At 41.8% G+C, this 20,092-nt stretch overlaps 2 protein-coding genes across 2 annotated transcripts in view; both read right to left on the bottom strand.

The window, feature by feature from the left end:
• Positions 1-2,087: 2,087 nt before the first annotated feature.
• The window catches only part of LOC309564402 (uncharacterized protein), an 880,901-nt gene continuing 862,896 nt past the window's right edge, over positions 2,088-20,092 (bottom strand). Inside the window, 1 exon segment of the mRNA XM_082269030.1 lies at positions 2,088-2,575. Within this exon segment, the coding sequence (XP_082125156.1) occupies positions 2,100-2,575 (476 nt within the window). The 3' untranslated portion in view covers positions 2,088-2,099.
• On the bottom strand, positions 2,603-6,107 carry LOC309563420 (uncharacterized protein; the record flags this gene model as incomplete). Its single annotated transcript, XM_082267817.1, has 8 exons — positions 5,836-6,107; positions 5,462-5,632; positions 5,252-5,375; positions 5,038-5,135; positions 4,873-4,925; positions 3,090-3,196; positions 2,714-2,938; positions 2,603-2,664 (listed from the first exon to the last, which is right to left on the bottom strand). Exons 1-8 carry the CDS (start codon positions 5,929-5,931, stop codon positions 2,603-2,605), a joined length of 936 nt encoding a protein of 311 aa, XP_082123943.1. The 5' UTR covers positions 5,932-6,107.

Below are 20,092 nucleotides of genomic sequence, written 5' to 3'. Positions count from 1 at the left end.
TCTCCCCCCACCATCCACACTATATTCTCTGACAGCTCTCCTCCACCATCCACACTACATTCTCCGACAGCTCTCCTCCACCATCCACACCACATGCTCTGACAGCTCTCCTCCACCATCCACACTACATTCTCCGACAGCTCTCCCCCCACCATCCACACTACATTCTCCGACAGCTCTCCTCTACCATCCACACTACATTCTCCGACAGCTCTCCCCCTACCATCCACACCACATTCTCCGAAAGCTCTTCTCCACCATCCACACTACATTCTCTAACAGCTCTCCAACACCAACCACACTACATTCTCCGACAGCTCTCCTCCACCATCCACACTACATTCTTCGACAGCTCTCCACCACCATCCACACTACATTCTCCGACAGCTCTCCTCCATCATCCACATTACATTCTCTGACAGCTCTCCTCCTCCATCCACACTACATTCTCCGACAGCTCTCCTCCACCATCCACACTACATTCTCCGACAGCTCTCCTTCCACCATCCACACTACATTCTCCGACAGCTCTCCACCACCATCCACACTACATTCTCCGACAGCTCTCCCCCACCATCCACACTACATTCCCCGACAGCTTTCCCCCACCATCCACACTATTCTCTGACAGCTCTCCTCCACCATCCACACTACATTCTCCGACAGCTCTCCTTCACCATCCACACTTCATTCTCCAACAGCCCTCCCCCACCATCCACACTACATTCTCCGACAGCTCTCCTCCACCATCAACACTACATTCTCTGACAGGTCACCTCCCATCATCCACACTACATTCTCTGACAGCACCCCCCCATCCATACTACATTCTCTGACAGCTCTCCTTTTACTGTCTGTAGTAGCTCCTCTTTCAGGTTCCTTCCAATGTCCTCTTTACTGAAAAAAGTTTTTAGTTGTAAGAGCTCATTTTACCCCTTTCCCCCAGTCCCCTTTGCAATGAAAAAGCCATTCTCAAAACTAACCACCAATGTAAGGGAGCCATTTGTACTGATAGCCAGTGCAAGTGGTCCCTTTACTTAACAAGAGTAAGAGTTCTAGTCCCGATTGAATGCAGTAGGTTATTACATTTTTCTTTCTTGGATCCGGTCTGAAATAAGTCTTTAGTTCTGGCTTGATCTGTACATACAATTTTCAGTAAAAAAACAATAAGCAGACAAGACTCCAGTTGTTTATTTTTTTAATCACCTTTTATTGCCACAGTTGCATGTTAGTTATACTATTGCACATACTGGTATAGTTGTGTATGTATTATCATGATTGCCCATTTGTTGCCCTTATAGATTTTCATGGTAGCCAGTGTATTACCCGTACCTGCTGTCACAATCATCAGTGTATTGCCCATGTACAAAGTATTACCACAGTTTAGTACGATGATGCGATCTTTGCAAGTGTGGAACCAGCCCAGAACTGTTTCTTTTGAGGACAAGTACTGGGGATTATTACTATAATTTAATCTTCACAGGCCTATAATTATAGAACTGCTTCCCTAAAATCTCAATTATTATTGACAAGCCCCAACTTACTGTAACTCTCTAACCAGAGATATCGGAGGAATGAGCAGCTAGAAAATTGCTCTGGCATACATATACCTATTGGGATCCTGGGAACGCATTCCTGATGCATCATATATACGGGGCTCCCCCTCTGCCTGATTGGTAGTTTTGCATTTCACAGAGAATGTAAAAAAAAAATGAGGACATCCCAATGTGGGTGAGAAAAATTGGATTTTTCCTACAGCTTACCTGTAAAATCCTTTTCTCGGAGTACATCACGGGACACAGAGCAGCCATAATAATTACTATCTGGGTTATACGCCACCTATAGGCGAATGGACACTGGAAACCAAAAAAACAGGAAGTCCCCCTCTATATAACCCCTCCCATACAGGAAGTATCTATATAACCCCTCCCATACAGGAAGTACCTCAGCTTTGTAGCAGGCAATAAACATCCCAAACAAGAGGGGGGGTGGGGACCTCTGTGTCCCGTGATGTATTCCAAGTAAAGGATTTTACCTTTATTATTAGGTATTGCTACCTTGTTAGATTTCCTTTTTGTGTAAAAAACATTCCCGCACCTTCAACATGTTAAAGGGCGTTCCCGCGTGTGAATTTTCTGGTGTTCACCCAGACTATCTTTCCTAGAGAAACATTTCCCGCACTCTGAACATGGAAAAGAATTTTCACCCTTGTGAATGCTCCGGTGTCTAAGAAGTACACTATGTTGGGTAAAACTTTTACCGCATTCTAAACAGGGGAAAGGACGCTCCCCTGTGTGAAGCTTTTCATGTGCTTGAAGGCTTCTTTTCTCAAGAAAACATTTCCCACACTCCGAACAGGAAAAAGGACGCTCGCCGGTGTGACTTCTCTGGTGTCTAACAAGATCTTCTTTCTGAGTGAAACATTTCCCGCACTCCGAACAGGTAAAAGGACGCTCACCGGTGTGAATTCTCTGATGTCTCATAAGGTGTCCTTTCTCAGTAAAACATTTCCCGCACTCTAAACAGGAAAACGGACGCTCGCCGGTGTGACTTCTCTGGTGTCTTTTGAGGTCTGCTTTTTTTGTGAAACATTTCTCGCACTCTAAACATGAAATAAGGCCATCCTGGGTGTGAATTCTCTGGTGTAATCGAAGGCTTCCTTTCCTAGAAAAACATTTCCCGCACTCTGAACAGGTAAAGGGACGCTCCCCACTATGGCATTTCTGGTGACGAATAAGATCGGCTTTCTCTGTGAAACATTTCCCGCACTCCGAACAGGAAAAAGGACGTTCCCCAGTGTGAATTCTCTCGTGTCTAAGAAGTCTTCCTTTCTCAGGAAAACATTTTCCACACACTGAACAGGAATACAAATGCTCACCCGTGTGACTTCTCTGGTGTACAACAAGATTTCCTTTCTTACTGAAACACTTCCCGCACTCTGAACAGGAAAACGGACGCTCACCTGTGTGACTTCTCTGGTGTACAATAAGTTTTCCTTTCTTATTAAAACACTTTCCGCACTCTGCACATGAATAATGATGCTCAGCCGTATTACTTTTCTTGTGTCTAAGTGCTGAGCCCTCACACACCAAAGCTGACAATGAACTCTCTCCTGTCTGAACTCCGTAACTTACAGATTCCTTGGAATTTGATGGATCCATTGTTCTTTCCACATTGTGAGATCTCAGATGGATATCTGGAGTAACAGTATGTGATTGGTCAGAAGATTCCCCAGAATAAGAGGGATCCATTGATCTCCCCAATTGGTAAGGTGTGTGATTTAGATTTTGAGTAATGGGATTTACTCCTGAAGAATATTGTGTGATGCCATTATCTTCTTCATAAACGTCTGTAGATAAATTACGATGTCTCTCTGTGGTATTCCAGACACAGATCCCATCTGTTGGAAAGCAATTTTTTAATAAATGTTATGAGTTTCTCAGAGATCGGGCATGGAAGTGGTTTCAATTATAACCACAAAATATGAATAAAAACCAGTTTAAGAATACAAGGTATTAAAATCGCACAGGGTAACAGTGTTTTATATTAATTACAATGTAACACTGAGAATGAGAGATGAACCTTCTTCAACTTCATTTCCTGGAAAAAATTATATTGAGGAATGGAGATGGACCTTTTATATGGTGTACAGTATCTCCTCCTCATTTGTTGGGAACATGACGTTATATTGAGGAATGGAGATGGACCTTTCATATGGTGTACAGTATCTCCACCTCATTTGTTGGGAACATGACGTTATATTGAGGGATGGAGATGGACCTTTCATATGGTGTACAGTATCTCCACCTCATTTGTTGGGAACATGACGTTATATTGAGGAATGGAGATGGACCTTTCATATGGTGTACAGTATCTCCTCCTCATTTGTTGGGAACATAACGTTATATTGAGGAATGGAGATGGACCTTTCATATGGTGTACAGTATCTCCTCCTCATTTGTTGGGAACATGACGTTATATTGAGGAATGGAGATGGACCTTTCATATGGTGTACAGTATCTCCACCTCATTTGTTGGGAACATGACGTTATATTGAGGAATGGAGATGGACCTTTCATATGGTGTACAGTATCTTCTCCTCATTTGTTGGGAACATGACGTTATATTGAGGAATGGAGATGGACCTTTCATATGGTGTACAGTATCTCCACCTCATTTGTTGGGAACATGACGTTATATTGAGGAATGGAGATGGACCTTTCATATGGTGTACAGTATCTCCACCTCATTTGTTGGGAACATGACATTATATTGAGGAACAGCAATGGACCTTTCAAATGGCGTACAGTATCGCCTCCTCATTTGTTGTTAGGAACATGGCGTTATATTGAGGAATGGAGATGGACCTTTCATATGGTGTACAGTATCTCCTCCTCATTTGTTGGGAACATGACGTTATATTGAGGGATGGAGATGGACCTTCCATATGGTGTACAGTATCTCCTCCTCATTTGTTGGGAACATGACGTTATATTGAGGAATGGAGATGGACCTTTCATATGGTGTACAGTATCTCCAACTTATTTGCTGGGAACATTACGTTATATTGAAGAATGGAGACAGACAGTCTTAACTGATTTTCATCCGGAATTAAGAAGGAATTTGTTTTCTTTCTTCATCTGGATCTCTGGTTATTTTAGTGGGGTTTACTTGAAAGACATATGTCTTTTGGTAATCCATAATATTATTTGAATATGCATACTACTGTATATACTCATAGTAGTGAAATCAACTGTTTCTGCATTTAAAGTTTATTACTTACTTGTGTCCATATGTTGAGAGGATTCCTCTTCTTTACTTTTCATAATCATCTCCCTCTCCTCCATAGACTGCTGATCTCCACTCACCAACGTTTCTTCTTCCTCCTCTTTAATCTCAACTTTGATGTCTATCAGTTCTTCATCCTAAAGCCCAAAGATGATACAAATTATTTACAAGAAGGAAAAAGAGAATACAGAAGAATATCATCTGGAGCTTAGAATACATTTTTAGGTCTTCATGCTCAGTCCAATCTACCTGATAATAGTGAGGGATGGTGTGATCTTCCTGTGTGGAATCCCGGGAATACAGAGGAGGGGGACATCTCTCTGGTGGGTTCCCATTACTGGATCCATCTGTAGGTAACACACACACTGACTGAATACATTGTTTCTATGTGTTTATCAGATGATGGGGGATCTAGGTGGATCCTCAGTACTGCTCACTCCTTTACAATAAAGTCTCCTCTTACCCGGTGATGTGAGGGGCGGCTGATTCTCCATCATGACGTCCTTGTAGAGATCCTTGTGTCCTTCTAAATACTCCCACTCCTCCATGGAGAAATAGACAGTGACATCCTGACACCTTATAGGAACCTGACACACACAATGATACAGTCACCATCCAGACACATCCCTTGTCTGTTACTGGATAATATCCCAGAATTTCCGGCACCGCTCACCTCTCCTGTCAGCAGATCAATGATCTTGTTGGTGACTTCTAGAATTTTCTTGACACTGGTTAGCTCTGTTGTCAGGCAGTGAGGTGGAGGCACTGTGATGGGTGATGTCCTGTAAAGACAGCTGCTTGATGATAATGGATCACCAGATGTTTTTTTCACTACTTTATAATCCTGTGTAAAGAGAGAATGTAACAATTGTCATTAAAAATTTCCCAGAATCCTCCTCACCTCTCAGGTCAGGCCTGTGTTTTATTAATAGCGATAAGAGTTATGTCATGTGACCTCCCAGAATCCTCCTCGCCTTTTTGGCCAGGTTTGTGTTTTAATAATAGAGATAAGTGTGATGTCATGTGACCTCCCAGAATCCTCCTCACCTCTCCGGTCAGCAGGTAGATGATCTCCAGGGTGAGGTTTAGTATCCTCTCAGGTACACGAGTTTGGACTTTGTTCATCCTTATTGATGTGGTCATCTCATTTATACAGGACTCTCCTCTCTGTAGGCTGATAATAAACTGAGAATTATCTGGACTGTACTGGGATGAATAATGTCTGCACAAAGTTCCTCCATAATTCTGAAACCTCAAACTGGTTCCTTTACAATATTAAAGAACACTTAATTTCACTTATTGTAAACCAGAGATGCCTTTAGAGTTCAACCCTAACCAAAACCTTGTATGTAAAGTTTGAATTTCCAAGAAACTGATGGTCTCAGCTCCAGGACCTAGTCAGCAGGTCCATTGTTAAACCATGCTGGGAGCCACCAATTCCCAACGTTGCTTTAAAATGGCAGTGGGCCAAATAGCCACTAACAGGTTTGCCAACTGCCAGTAAATTCACGGGCAGTTCGTAATTTCTGTGATTTAAAATGGCAGTGGAAACTCACGTTTAAGTGCTGTCACTAGGTGACAAATCTCTGGTGACTGGTCCTCTTTAATGAGACAACATGGGTCTAATAGTTGAAGACACCATACATTTGCAGACCATAAACGGTCAAGGACGTAAGAGCTAAAGACTCAGCAAGCTGGAAGTAGTTCTGTTCCTAAAAAAGTCTTACATCCACGGCAATAAAAGGGTACTAAATGTTCATTGCCCAGTGCTCCCATAATATTCTTTGAGGGTACAGATGGAGCCGCTTCCATGAAATAATGAAAATCTCAATCTTTATCCCTCTTTCTATGTACTGTCAGGTGTTCATTCCTTCAGCTGCCTTGATTAGAACTTCTACTGAAGTTCAGTCTTCTTCCCCTCCAGAAAAGACATGGTGTCCATCATTTTACGAGGACGGACATGACGGGGGGGGTTACTGGGTGTAAATAGAAAATAATATCTTATTACCTCCTCTGCTGCTGTTTGTAGTCTCCTCTTTACTTCCTCCCGACTCACCTCTGTCTGAAAACTTCCTATTTATATTCCTCCCTCACTTCCTGTCTGTACTTACATCACTTCCTGTCTGCCCTGACATCACTTCCAGCCTGCACCTTACATCACTTCCTGTCGGTGCATTCCATGGTCTCTTAGGAAGGTTATCACCTTGAGGAGAATGTAGAAACTGTCATCATGTTTTAACATTTTCTCCGCTGCCTGGTTCTTCAGTTCCGTAACACTCGTTACCAAACAACCAGATTGGCAAACATTTAAAACATAAACAATTTAAAAATGATGATAAAAGAAGGAGGGGGTACAGCTTGTCCTGAAAAAAATGTATGTTAGTGCAAATAAAAAAAGTATCATAGACAGTACTTAATTGTTTCTGATAAGCGTGATAGTAAATTAAACACATATATATATATATATATATATATATATATACATACCGGACAAATTCTGGCACTCCTCTCCTACATGTAAAAATCATCATTTTTCTGCTAGAAAATTATTCAGAACCCCCAAACATTATATATATATATATATATATATATATATATATATATATACACAGTATGTCATAAAAGTGAGTACACCCTTCACATTTTTATAAATACTTTATTATATCTTTTCATGTGACAACACTGAAGAAATGACACTTTGTTGCAATGTAAATTAACCACATCTATGCCGGACAAATTCTGGCACTCCGCTCCTACATGTAAAAATCATAATTTTTTTGCTAGAAAATTTCTCAGAACCCCCAAACATTTTATATATATATATATATACACAGTATCTCAAAAAAGTGAGTACACCCCTCACATTTTTGTAAATACTTTATTATATCTTGTGACAACACTGAAGAAATGACACTTTGCTACAATGTAAAGTAGTGAGTGTACAGCTTGTATAACAGTGTAAATTTGCTGTCCCCTCAAAATAACTCAACACACAACCATTAATGTCTAAACCGCTGGCAACAAAAGTGAGTACACCCCCAAGTGGAAATGTCCAAATTGGGTCCAAAGTGTCAATATTTTGTGTGGCCACCATTATTTTCCAGCACTGACTTAAGCCTCTTGGGCATGGAGTTCACCAGAGCTTCAGAGGTTGCCACTGGAGCCCTCTTCCACTCCTCCATGATGACATCACGATGCTGGTGGATGTTGCGCCCCTCCTTCCGTTTGAGGATGCCCCACAGATACTCAATAGGGTTTAGGTCTAGACGAGAGAGGGGAGAAGAATAAGAGAATACAAAAAAAAGAGAGGAGATGAAAGAAGAAAGAGACCAGTGAGGAGTATCAAGCATCGGGCTCAGTTACCTTGAGCTTCGCCGTATAGTAGCTGCCCTTCGTCCGAAAACGCAAACAAGTTCTAGCAGTCCCATCTCTTAGAGTTTTGTTCCCTCCTGCCCTGCGAAGATAACACCAAGTCCTCAGATGTATTGATCGCCTTCACCTTGTTCAACCATAGAGAGAGCGAGGGTGGTGCTGAGTCCTTCCAATGAAGGCCAATACAGGCCTTGGCAGCGTTAAGGAAATGGTGGAGTTACCAATTTCTTTATACTGTTTGAGTGGGATTCGTGAACAGTGTAGGAGAAAGAAGGCCGGGTCGTTGGGAATAGGATATTCAGTCATCTTCTGAGAGATTTTTGCTAGAGCACATCTTAAATTGTTGTATGGACACCCCCCCCCCCCCCCCCCCACACACACACACACACACCTCTAAAATGCATACCAGACCCTTTTTAAAGTCTACATTTTGAATGGGGTAACCCATGTACAAAAAAAAATAAAAATGGAGGTCTTCCTAAAAATCCATACCAGGCCCCCTAATCTGAGCACATAGCCTGCTTGACGACAAGCACATGCTCCTCCCCAAAACTAAACCAGGCCACATGCCTTCAACATGATGGAGTGCCTTGCCAGGAGGGGAAGGCCTGGCAAAGCAAGGGCCTCTTCCCAGCAACCCTGGCCAAGTGGTTGTGGGGGTTTGCGGGGAAATGCTTATTGGAATCTGGAAGCCTCCCTTATGTGAATGAATACATAGTAAAAAAGTAGAAATAAAGATACCTCAATGTTTGACGGGCGCTTTATTAAAAAATAAAATTCCCCAAATGTCCCAGGTATTAAATCTATCATCAATCACAATGGCAGCCGTCTCGCTGAAAGAAAAAACACCAAACAACCAGGTGCACACAACCGATACAGCCGCCCCTTGCTGCTAAATGACAGCTTCCCGAGCTGTCATCAGCTATATATTGGTGATAACATTGATCAAATGTGGCTGTAGCCATACTAGGTCAATGTCATGTAACTGACATTCCTGTGCCTTCACATGCATGGCTGGGGATTCCTACCCATGTAGGTCAGTGTGCTGATGACATTGGTGATTGCTAGGGAGGCTGTGGGTGGCAGAATTTGTCCTTCCTCAGCAAATGATGGCACCGGGAAGCTGTCATATAAAAGAGATAGAAATACTCCTTCTACTATATTCTCTGACAACTCTCCCCCCGCCATCCACACTACCTTCTCTGACAGCTCTCCTCCCACCATCCACACTACATTCTCCGACAGCTCTCCTCCACCATCCACACTACATTCTCCGACAGCTCTCCTCCACCATCCACACTACGTTCTCCGACAGCTCTCCTCCACCATCCACACTACATTCTCCGACAGCTCTCCTCCCACCATCCACACTACATTCTCCGACAGCTCTCCCCCACCATCCACACTACATTCTCCGACAGCTCTCCTCCACCATCCACACTACATTCTCTGACAGCTCTCCTCCACCATCCACACTACATTCTCCGACAGCTCTCCCCCACCATCCACACTACATTCTCCGACAGCTCTCCCCCACCATCCACACTACATTCTCCGACAGCTCTCCTCCACCATCCACACTACATTCTCTGACAGCTCTCCTCCACCATCCACACTACATTCTCCGACAGCTCTCCTCCCACCATCCACACTACATTCTCTGACAGCTTTCCCTTCACCATCCACACTACATTCTCCGACAGCTCTCCTCCACATTTCATGGAGAATGTAAAAGAAGAAATATAGCCACCCCAATGGGGGGTGAGAAAAGACATATGATCAGTTATAGTCAGATCTTACCCATGGATTCCCCAAGGAATGTAAGTAACCAGGAGGTTACGCAACGCCTGAGACTTTACCTATAACCAAAATGTAACTTTTGCTAGGTTGTTCCTAACCTTTTTTTTTTTTTTTTTTATTCACACACTTTTTCAATTGATCAAATGGTTGCCTTATTGGGTTTTCTTTTCGTGTAAAATATTTCCTGTACTCTCACACCAACTGTTCAACCAGAGTATCTTTCCTAGAGAAACATTTCTCGCACTCTGAACACGCAAAATAATTTTCACCCTTGTGAATACTCTGGTGTCTAAGAAGTACACTATGTTGAGTGAAACTTTTTCCACACTCTAAACAGGGAAAAGGACGCTCGCCTGTGTGAATTCTGTGGTGTCTCATATAAGGTGTGCTTTCTCAGTGAAACATTTCCCGCACTCTGAACATTAAATAAGGCCATCCTGAGTGTAAATTCTCTGGTATAACTGAAGGATTCCTTTCCTAGAAAAACATTTCCCGCGCTCCGAACAAGTAAAGGGACGCTCACCTGAGCCTGCTAATGGAGCTGATCCCGACGGCCTGCTGAGTCTCTGAGCCACCGCCCAGAGAGATGTGAGGGAATGCTCTCTCACCTAGCCTCGATGCCTGCCTAGCTGGATCCCGCTGCCCCCCCACCCACCCCGCTACCCGGAGGCCCCGACCCGGTCCTGGTTGCCGACCCCCCCTGAGGCTTGGAGGAGGGAGAACGAGCACCCTGGGTCCCTCCGGGAGACTGGAATCGGCTGTGTATTGGAGAGGTGGCCGCCGAGTGCAGGAGCTGCTGAGAAGCTGGGAGAGCCGGCGTCCAGGATCAGGAGAGAAGGTTTGATTGGAGTGAACACCGTCGAGGGGCCAGTGCTGGAGGGATCCAGTCTGGAGAGACCCAGCAACATTGGATATCGTAATCATCCCCACCATACCACTATACAAGGGACGCCACAGATTAGCCGAAGGGGACTGGTGAGAGGGGAAACCCCCCAGAATTTTCATATGAACGATATCAAAACAGTCTTTCTTAAAAATACTATCATCATTTTGGAGTGTATAAATTAAGAGCTAATGTGACTGTGATGGAAAAATGGTGTGGGACCCTGCTTGCTTGAGTGCGAGAGAAACCCCCAGAGAGGTTGTACGTTTATTTTTTAACATCAGCTCTTCTTAAAAAGCACTGTCTTATTATCATCTATGAGTATGTAGCTTAATAGAACAGAGGGACTAATCTGAAAAAAGTGCGGGACTATGCTTATTTAAGCGAGAGGGGAAATCCCCTAGAACCCCCCTGCGTTGGATCATAAAATCAACCTTCCTTGAAGCACTGTTAAATTATCACCCAGGAGTATATAGCTTAAAGAGTCAATGAGACTGTTGAGAAAAAATGTGCGGGACTCTGTTTACCAAAGTATGAGGGGAAACCCCTATAGAATTGCACTACATTTGATCTCATTCCTAGTCCTTCGTGAAAGTATCAGTATATTTTCATCTATGAGTTTATAGGTTAATGAGTCAGAGGGATGGTTCTGAAAATTGTGCGGGACGCTGCTTACTTATGGTAGAGGGGAAACCCCCCAGGATTCTATTCCACATGATCTCAATATCAGCCCTCCTTGAAAGTACTGCTGGATTATCTTTCATGAGTGTATAGCTTAAGAATTGTCGGGACTGTTTGAAAAAAATGTGTGGGACTCTGCTTACTTATATAACTTAAGAGCTAATGTGACTGTGATGGAAAAGTGGTGTGGGACCCTGCTTGCTTGAGTGCGAGGGAAACCCCCCAGAGAGGTTGTACGTTTATTTCTCAACATTAGCTCTTCTTAAAAAGCACTGTCTTATTATCATCTATGAGCATGCAGTTTAATAGAACAGAGGGACTTATCTGAAAATAGTGCGGGACTATGCTTATTTAAGCGAGAGGGGAAATCCCCTAGAACCCCCCTGCGTTGGATCCTAAAATCAGCCTTCCTTGAAGCACTGTTAAATTATCACCCAGGAGTATATAGCCTAAGAGTCAACGAGACTGTTGAGAAAAAATGTGCGGGAATCTGTTTACCAAAGTATGAGGGGAAACCCCTATAGAATTGCACTACACCTGATCTCATTCCCAGACCTTTGTGAAAGCATCTGTATATTTTCATCTATGAGTTTACAGTTTAATGATTCAGGGGGATGGTTCTGAAAATTGTGCGGGACACTGCTTACTTATGGTAGAGGGGAAACCCCCAGGACTTATTGCACAGGATTTCAATATCAGCCCTCCTTGGAAGTACTGCTAGATTATCTTTCATGAGTGTATAGCTTAAGAATTGTCGGGACTGTTTGGAAAAAATGTGTGGGACTCTGCTTACTTAGGGAGGGGGGAAACCCCCTAGAATCCTCCTTCATTGGATATAATATACCGGCCCTCTCTGAAAGCAAAGACATATTGTCATCTATGAGTATAAGGCTTAAGAGAAGGTGGGTTTGTGTTGAAAAGGTTCGGGACTCTGCCTGTTTGAATGAGAGGGGAAACCCCCCAGAATTCCTATATGACCAATCTCAAATACTAGCTTTCTTAGAAAGCACTGCTACAGTATTTATTTACGAGTGTATGCTTAGGAGCCAGTTGAACGGCCCTGGAAAAAGTGCGAGACTCTACTCACTTGGGTGAGTGCGGAGGCCCCTCAGATCTTGCTTGCGCGCATTGAGAGATGTGCGGGAGTCTGAGTGCTTGAGTGAGAGGGGAAACCACCAGGGTTTTCATACGTTTGATTTCAACAAACTGCTTCCCCTGGTAGCACAGCTATATTATCATGCGTGAGTCTATAGCTTAAGAACTAGTGAGACTGTCGTGCAAAAAGTGTGGGACCTCTCTTACCTGAATCACTGAATGATATATATGATATTTAGTTCATACTGAGACATAAGAGGAAGCTATACTGAGGGCTTATTCCCCAGAGCCGAATCCACAATGAGAGGTAAACCGGCAAAGGAAGTGGCAGGGAAACCTCCAAAAACTACAGCAAGCCCAGGAACAATTAAAAAATACATGACATCTGAGGGAAAAGATCAAAACACACAGCAAGAGGATCAACCGGTTGTTAGACCCAAACAAAATACAGAGGGAACCAAGAAAATTAAGAATCAAAAGCATATAGGAGTAAGTGGAGAAGAAAGCCTACAAGTGTCAAGAGAAAGCAGTATAACAATAGAGGATGGAGACATGAATAGAGAAGAGAAATTTAATGAAAAAGATTATCCACCATCAAAATCAGAAATGCGGGAAATGTTTGCCAGCCTTGAAAGATCCATCAAAGCCGAGATGGCTACCTTACACGTCGACTTTGGGCATATTCTGGGCAGAGTAGAAGAAATAGAAGAGAAGGTGGAGTCCCAAGGAAAAGAACTAAAAAATCTAAAAGAACAAATGAGAAAAATGAAAATGGAGCAGAGAAATATGTTATACAAAATCGAAGATCAGGAGAATAGAAATCGTAGAAAAAATCTGAGAATAAGAGGATTACCAGAGAAAGGGCCAACAGAAAAATTAGAAGAAACCCTGGAGAAGTTATTTAACCCTCTGCTGGGAAAGGCGACCACAGATAAAATTGAGTTTGAGAGAATTCATAGGTTGCGTAAACCAACCAATCTACCAAAAGAGAAAACAAGAGATGTGATTGCAAGATTCCATAAATACGAGACAAGGGCCCAGATCTGGGAGAAAATGAGAAGTAGACCGGAATTAAAATATGACGGGGAGGACATTCAGATTTTCCCAGACCTGGCAAAAGAGACAATTAACAGAAAACGCATTCTTAGACCAATGGTAGAAATATTAAAGAAAAAAGATATACAATACTTTTGGAACTTCCCTGCAGGCTTAGGAGTGAGAAGAGATGGGAGGACAGTACTACTTAGATACCCAGAGGAAACCAAAGACTTTTGTGAAGCAGTAAAAATCCCACTCATAGATATTCCAGGCTGGACAGACCAGGAGTGCCCAGAGGAAGAAGTTGATGAAGGAGAATTGAATCAGTGGAAACAGAAGAAAAAGATGAAAACAAAAGGATGAAAAGGGACTGGGGGGACCGGGGGGATTGGGGGAGGGGGGGAGGGCTGGCGGAAGAAGGGGAGGAGGGGAGGAGGAGCAAGTAAGAATAAAAAACAGGTGGCCCTATGGAGATCAGCGGGCCGTCACCATTAGACCCTACGGTAGGGAAGATGGGAGGGAACGGTGACCATTAGCAGAGCTCGACCTCGGCCACAAGTCGATTGGAAAGGGAGGAAGGAGAATCGACAACCCTGATGGAGGGACCGGGAATAGTTGGGGGAGGGGAGGGTAGGGGTGGGAAGAGGAAAGGGGAAGAAAGAGGGAAAAAGAAGTCAATAGATCAAAACGTCTCCTATAAGAAAATACAAGAATTAAGAGAACCCAAAAGACAAGAAAAATCAGAGGGATTAATGCCATCTCTTAGGGATCCCTGGTGTTGGTTGAACAGTTTTTATGGCCACCTTAGAGTTGAAGAGATGATAGAGAAAGACAGTAATGAAGATTAAGAAACAATGGTTATAGTTAACATATTATCTTACAATGTCCGAGGTTTAAACTCTCCAGAAAAAAGGAAAAAAATTTTAAAAGAAATTAGTTATTTGAAGGCAGATCTGACATTCTTACAGGAGACTCATTTATCTCATGCAACTAATATTAGATTATATTCTAAGAGCCATCCTACCTGGTATTACGCGGACTCACCCGGGAGGAAGTCCAAGGGAGTAGCCATTGGCATCTCTAGGGACCTTGGATTTGCTCTCGAGTCGAGAATGGTAGACCCAGAGGGAAGATACCTCTTTCTAAGAGGAAAAATAGGAGATGAAGATTTGACCCTAGTAAATATATATAGCCCTAATGAAAGACAAGTAGACTTCCTAGGTAAAGTACTGGGAAAATTAATGGAGTTTAAAAAAGGAGGAGTCATACTGGCAGGGGACCTCAATCTCTGCCTCGACCCTAAAGTAGATACCACATCAAAAACCCTACGGATAAATAAAGTACAGGCAAAGAAAATAAAGGAAAAATTATTTACAAATCAACTGGCAGATATTTGGAGAATTCTCCATCCTAAAGATAGAGATTATACATGTTACTCAAGTGTACATGGAACATACTCAAGATTGGATTATATACTAATCGAACATAGGTGGATCGAAAGGGTAAGCGAGGCTGAGATTGGGGTCAAGACTTGGTCGGACCATACCCCCATTATGGTAAAAATAAAAATGGCGAAAGAGCGGCCTAGGATGGATGCTTGGAAAATAAATGAGGAGATTTTTGGAGATAAAAAGTGGGAAAAAGAAATAGTGAAAGAGTTGGAATTCTATTTTCAAATAAACGATACAAAAGATGCACCAAAAGACATGGTATGGGAAGCTCATAAGGCTTATATGAGGGGCATATTTATCTCAAAGGGGACCCAAAGGAAAAAAGAAAGAATAAAAGATAAGATTAGGCTAATGACAGAAGTACATCAATTAGAGCAAAAACATAAAAATACACAAGATATATTAATAAATAATTTACTTGAGGTGAAGAGAGAAGAATTGAAAGATCTACTAGAACAGGAAATAAAGCAGGAAATGAAAAGATGCATAAAAGAAAAATACATTGAAAGTAATAAGGTTGGGAAAAACCTAGCAAAAATCCTGAAAAAGAAGAAAGGAAAAAATTTTGTAGATAAAATTAAAAATAAAAATGGGGAAATAATTCAAACAACGACAGGAATAGCCAAAGAATTCCAAAACTACTACGCAAATCTGTATGCAGTAAAGAAAGGTGAGATACAGGGGAATGAAACAGAAAGGAGGGAGAAAATCAAAAAATACCTTGTAGACGCAGGATTGACAAAGATAGATGAGGAAAAGTTAACATTCCTAGAAAGACCAATCTCAGAACAAGAAATAGAGAGAGCTATTAAAGAAACGAGTCTAGGTAAAAGCCCAGGACCGGATGGGTTTACCATAGGTTATTATAAAAAATTTAAGGACATTTTAATCCCAAGATTTAAAGAATATATAAACGGAATAGGGACTCAGTACGAGATGAGTAGAGAGGCCCTGTCAGGATCAATCACAGTTATACGGAAAGAGGGAAAAGACCCGGTACTATGTTCTAGTTTTAGACCCATCTCCCTACTTAATGTTGATACTAAATTATTCACAAAAATTTTGGCCACTAGAATGAAGAACCTAATGGGGGAGTGGATACACAATGATCAAGTAGGATTCATCCCGGGGAGACAGGGACGGGACAATGGGATAAAAACTATACTGTTGATAGACCATATGGTAAAAAGCAGAGCTCCCAGTCTACTTCTGTCAATAGATGCGGAAAAAGCATTTGACAGGGTAGACTGGGAGTTCATGATAAACACCCTAGTGGAGTTGGGAATAAAACCTAGAATGTTAGCCTGGATCAAAACTTTGTATAATCAACCAACTGCAAAGGTAAAGGTCAATGGAACTTTGTCAGACTCGTTTAAAATGCTCAATGGAACAAGACAAGGATGTCCCTTGTCTCCGATGTTATTTGTCTTATCTTTGGAATCACTACTGGCAACTATTAGAAATAGTGTGGACATCGGGGGCATAAAGGTGGGACAAGTGGAGCATAAGGTATCTGCCTTTGCAGATGATATCCTGCTCTACATAAGTAATCCGAGGATTACTTTGCCCAACATAATTAAAATAATGAAACAATATGGAGAACTATCCAATTTAAAAATTAATAAAAAAAAATCAGAAATATTAAATATTAATATCCCTAAACAAGAAGAGGAGATGTTAAAAAAAGAATTTCAGTTTAACTGGAGAAAAGATGAGATTAAATACTTTGGGGATAAAATTAACCCCAACTCCAGAAAAACTCTACAAAACAAATTTTCTAGAACTTCTGAATGAAGTAAGATCAGAATTAAATAGATTATCTCCGAGAATTTTTTCCTGGATAGGGAGAATAAATACGATAAAAATGATAATCCTGCCAAAAATTATATATAAATTCCAGATGATTCCGATTTCATTACCTCAAGTATTTTTTAAAACACTGAAAAGATTAATATCCCGCTTTATTTGGAAATACAAAAAGCCAAGGGTAAAGTACACTACACTATGTAAAGGTAAGGGACAAGGGGGACTAGCCCTACCCGACTTTAAAAATTATTATTTTGCAGCAATACTCACAAGGGTGATAGAATGGACAAAAAAAAATAATGATAGAAATTGGGTGGTAATAGAAAGCACGATGAGTGGTACACACCTAGCAAAAGTTATATGGATACCTGAGAGGTTTAGAAATCTGGACACTAACACGCATATAATCACAAGACATGCTATTAAGGTTTGGGATAATATACATAAAAAAGAAAATTGGAAACACAATTCACCACTGATCCCGTTACAGGGCACAAAATTTTTTGCACCAGGGGAAGAGAAGGAATTGGGTAAATGGATAGAAGAAGGAGAAGCACAATTAGGGGATATAGTAGAGAAGGGGAAAATTATAACCTTGGCGGAGCTGAAACAAAGGAAAGAAAACTGGAAGATAAATGAGTGGAGGTATATCCAACTAAAGCACTTCACATTGTCACTACCGCAGCCATTGAGAGATAAAAACGACCTCCGCCCTCTTGAGCAATTATGTCTTAAAGATAAGATAATAAACAATATTTCGAATGTGTATAAAATACTATTAACAATAACAAAAGAGAGAGGAATAACATTAAAAGAAAAATGGGAAAGAGACCTCGGCCCGTGTAGTAACAACAAACAGTGGGATAAGAGCCTTCAATTAGTACATAAATCCGCGATAGACACCAACACGGAGGAGATGAACTATAAATTGATCACAAGGTGGTACAATACTCCTGATAAGATGGGAAGAATTCAGGTAGAGAGTTCAAGACTTTGCTGGAGGGGATGTCAGATGGTAGGGACTATAGCCCATATATGGTGGGAGTGCCCAAAAATTAAAGTATTTTGGAGTGAAGTTATAGAATTAATAAGTAAAATTACTAAAATAGATATTCCCTTGGATCCTTGGAAATGCATGTTTCATGGAACCCATATGTCAGTGAAACAATATAAAAAAACATTACTCCCTCACTTATTAAACTCAGCTAAGAGCTTGATTCCCTTTAATTGGCAAAAAGAAGAGGCCCCCTCCAGGAAAGAATGGCTGTTAAAAGTAGAGAAAATAAGAAAGTTGGAGCAGCTGAGGACCTGGGAGGAGGAAGAACAGGGGAATGAAGAGGAGATTTGGGATGAGTGGCAAGAGTTTAAGGACACAAGGGAATACAGAGAAATAATAGGAGTCGAATGATAAGAAGAGACGGGGGGGGGGGAGGGATAAGGAAGGGAGGGGGGGAAAAAAAAAAAGGGATAAAAGGTAATATGTGTAAAATGTATATGAAAAAATTCTCCAGCGATTGGAGTGTTGTAAATAATTTTTTACCTGGAAAATTTAATAAAGAAATATAAAAACAAAGGGACGCTCACCTGTGTGACATTTCTGGTGTCTAATAAGATCTGCTTTATAAGTGAAACATTTCCCGCACTCTGAACAGGAAAAAGGACGTTCCCCAGTGTGAATTCTCTGGTGTCTATTAACTTTTCCTGCACTCTGGACATGAATAACGACGGTCACCTACAAGTGCTGAGCTCCCACACACCAAAACCTGACAATGAACTCTCTCCTGTGTGAATTAGATGGATCCATTCTTCCTTTCGTAGTGTTTCGTAACAGTTTGTGATTGGTCAGAAGATTCCTCAGGATTGGAGGGATCCATTGATCTCCCCAATTGGTAAGGTGTGGGATTTATGTTTGGAGTAACGGGATTTACTCCTGGAGAATATTCTGTGATGTCATTATCTTCTTCATAAACGCCTGTAGATAAATTACAATGCCTCTCTGTGTTATTCCAGACATAGATCCCATCTGTTGGAAATCAATTTTTAAATATAAGTTTCTCAGAGATCAGGCATGAGACTGGTCTCACAAATAACCACAAAATAGTAATAAAAGCCAGTTTAAGAATACAATTTACTCATATAACATTATTTATACATTAAATACAATGTACCATTGAGAACAGAGATGAACCTCTACATAGAAAATCTGAAAAACGTGCTTTAAGGAGTTTCCCTGGTGTACACACACTCACCGGCCACTTTATTAGGTAGACCTGTTCAATTGCTTGGTAATCAGTTCAATGCATTTAGGCATCTGGACGGGGTGAAGACAACCTGCTGAAGCTCAAACCGAGCATCAGAATGGGGGAGAAAGGGGATTTAAGTGACTTTGAACATGGCATGGTTGTTGGTCCCAGATGGGCTGGTCTGTGCACGTGGCCCCCCTTTTGGGGTACTGGAAATTGGAAATGGACTCTGATAAAAAGACTTTTCCATCTAAAGGTATGAATTGGGCAGCCTAAGCTAGGATGAACTACACTGTGCATGGAAAGATCTTTTGAGAGACTTCCCTTCCACATGGGAATAAAGAAGGAATGCTGCACCATGTGAAACTGTACTGAGCATGTGGTCCCCCTTTTGGGGTACCCAGTCGGGGTCCTGGAAATCAGCAATGGACTCTGATGAAAGAACTTCCTCTATCTAGAGATATAAATTGGGTAGCCTAAGGTAGGATGAACTATCTGGAAAGATCTTTTGAGAGACTTCTCTTCCACGTGGGAATAAAGGGAGAGGAATGCTGCACCATGTGAAACTGTACTAAGCACGTGGCCCCCCTTTTGGGGTACCCAGTCGGGGTAACAGGAGTTGGAAATGGACTCTGATGAAAGGACTTTCCCTATCTAAAGGTATGAATTGGGCAGCCTAAGCTGTGTATGGAAAGATCTTTTAAGAGACTTCCGTTCCACATGGGAAAAAAGAAGGAATGCTGCACCATGTGAAACTGTACTGAGCACGTGGCCCCTATTTTGGGGTACCCAGTCGGGTCCTGGAAATCGGCAACGGACTCTGATGAAAGAACTTCCTCTATTTAGAGGTATACATTGGGTAGCCTAAGGTAGGATGAACTATCTGGAAAGATCTTTTGAGAGACTTCTTTTCCACATGGGAATAAAGGGGGAGG

Source organism: Pelophylax lessonae, assembly GCF_965119305.1.
Source record: "Pelophylax lessonae genome assembly, chromosome: 9".
In the NCBI taxonomy this organism is placed as follows: Eukaryota; Metazoa; Chordata; class Amphibia; order Anura; family Ranidae; genus Pelophylax; species Pelophylax lessonae.
Note: the sequence above shows the minus strand (reverse complement) of the source record. Positions and strands in the feature narration are given on the sequence as shown.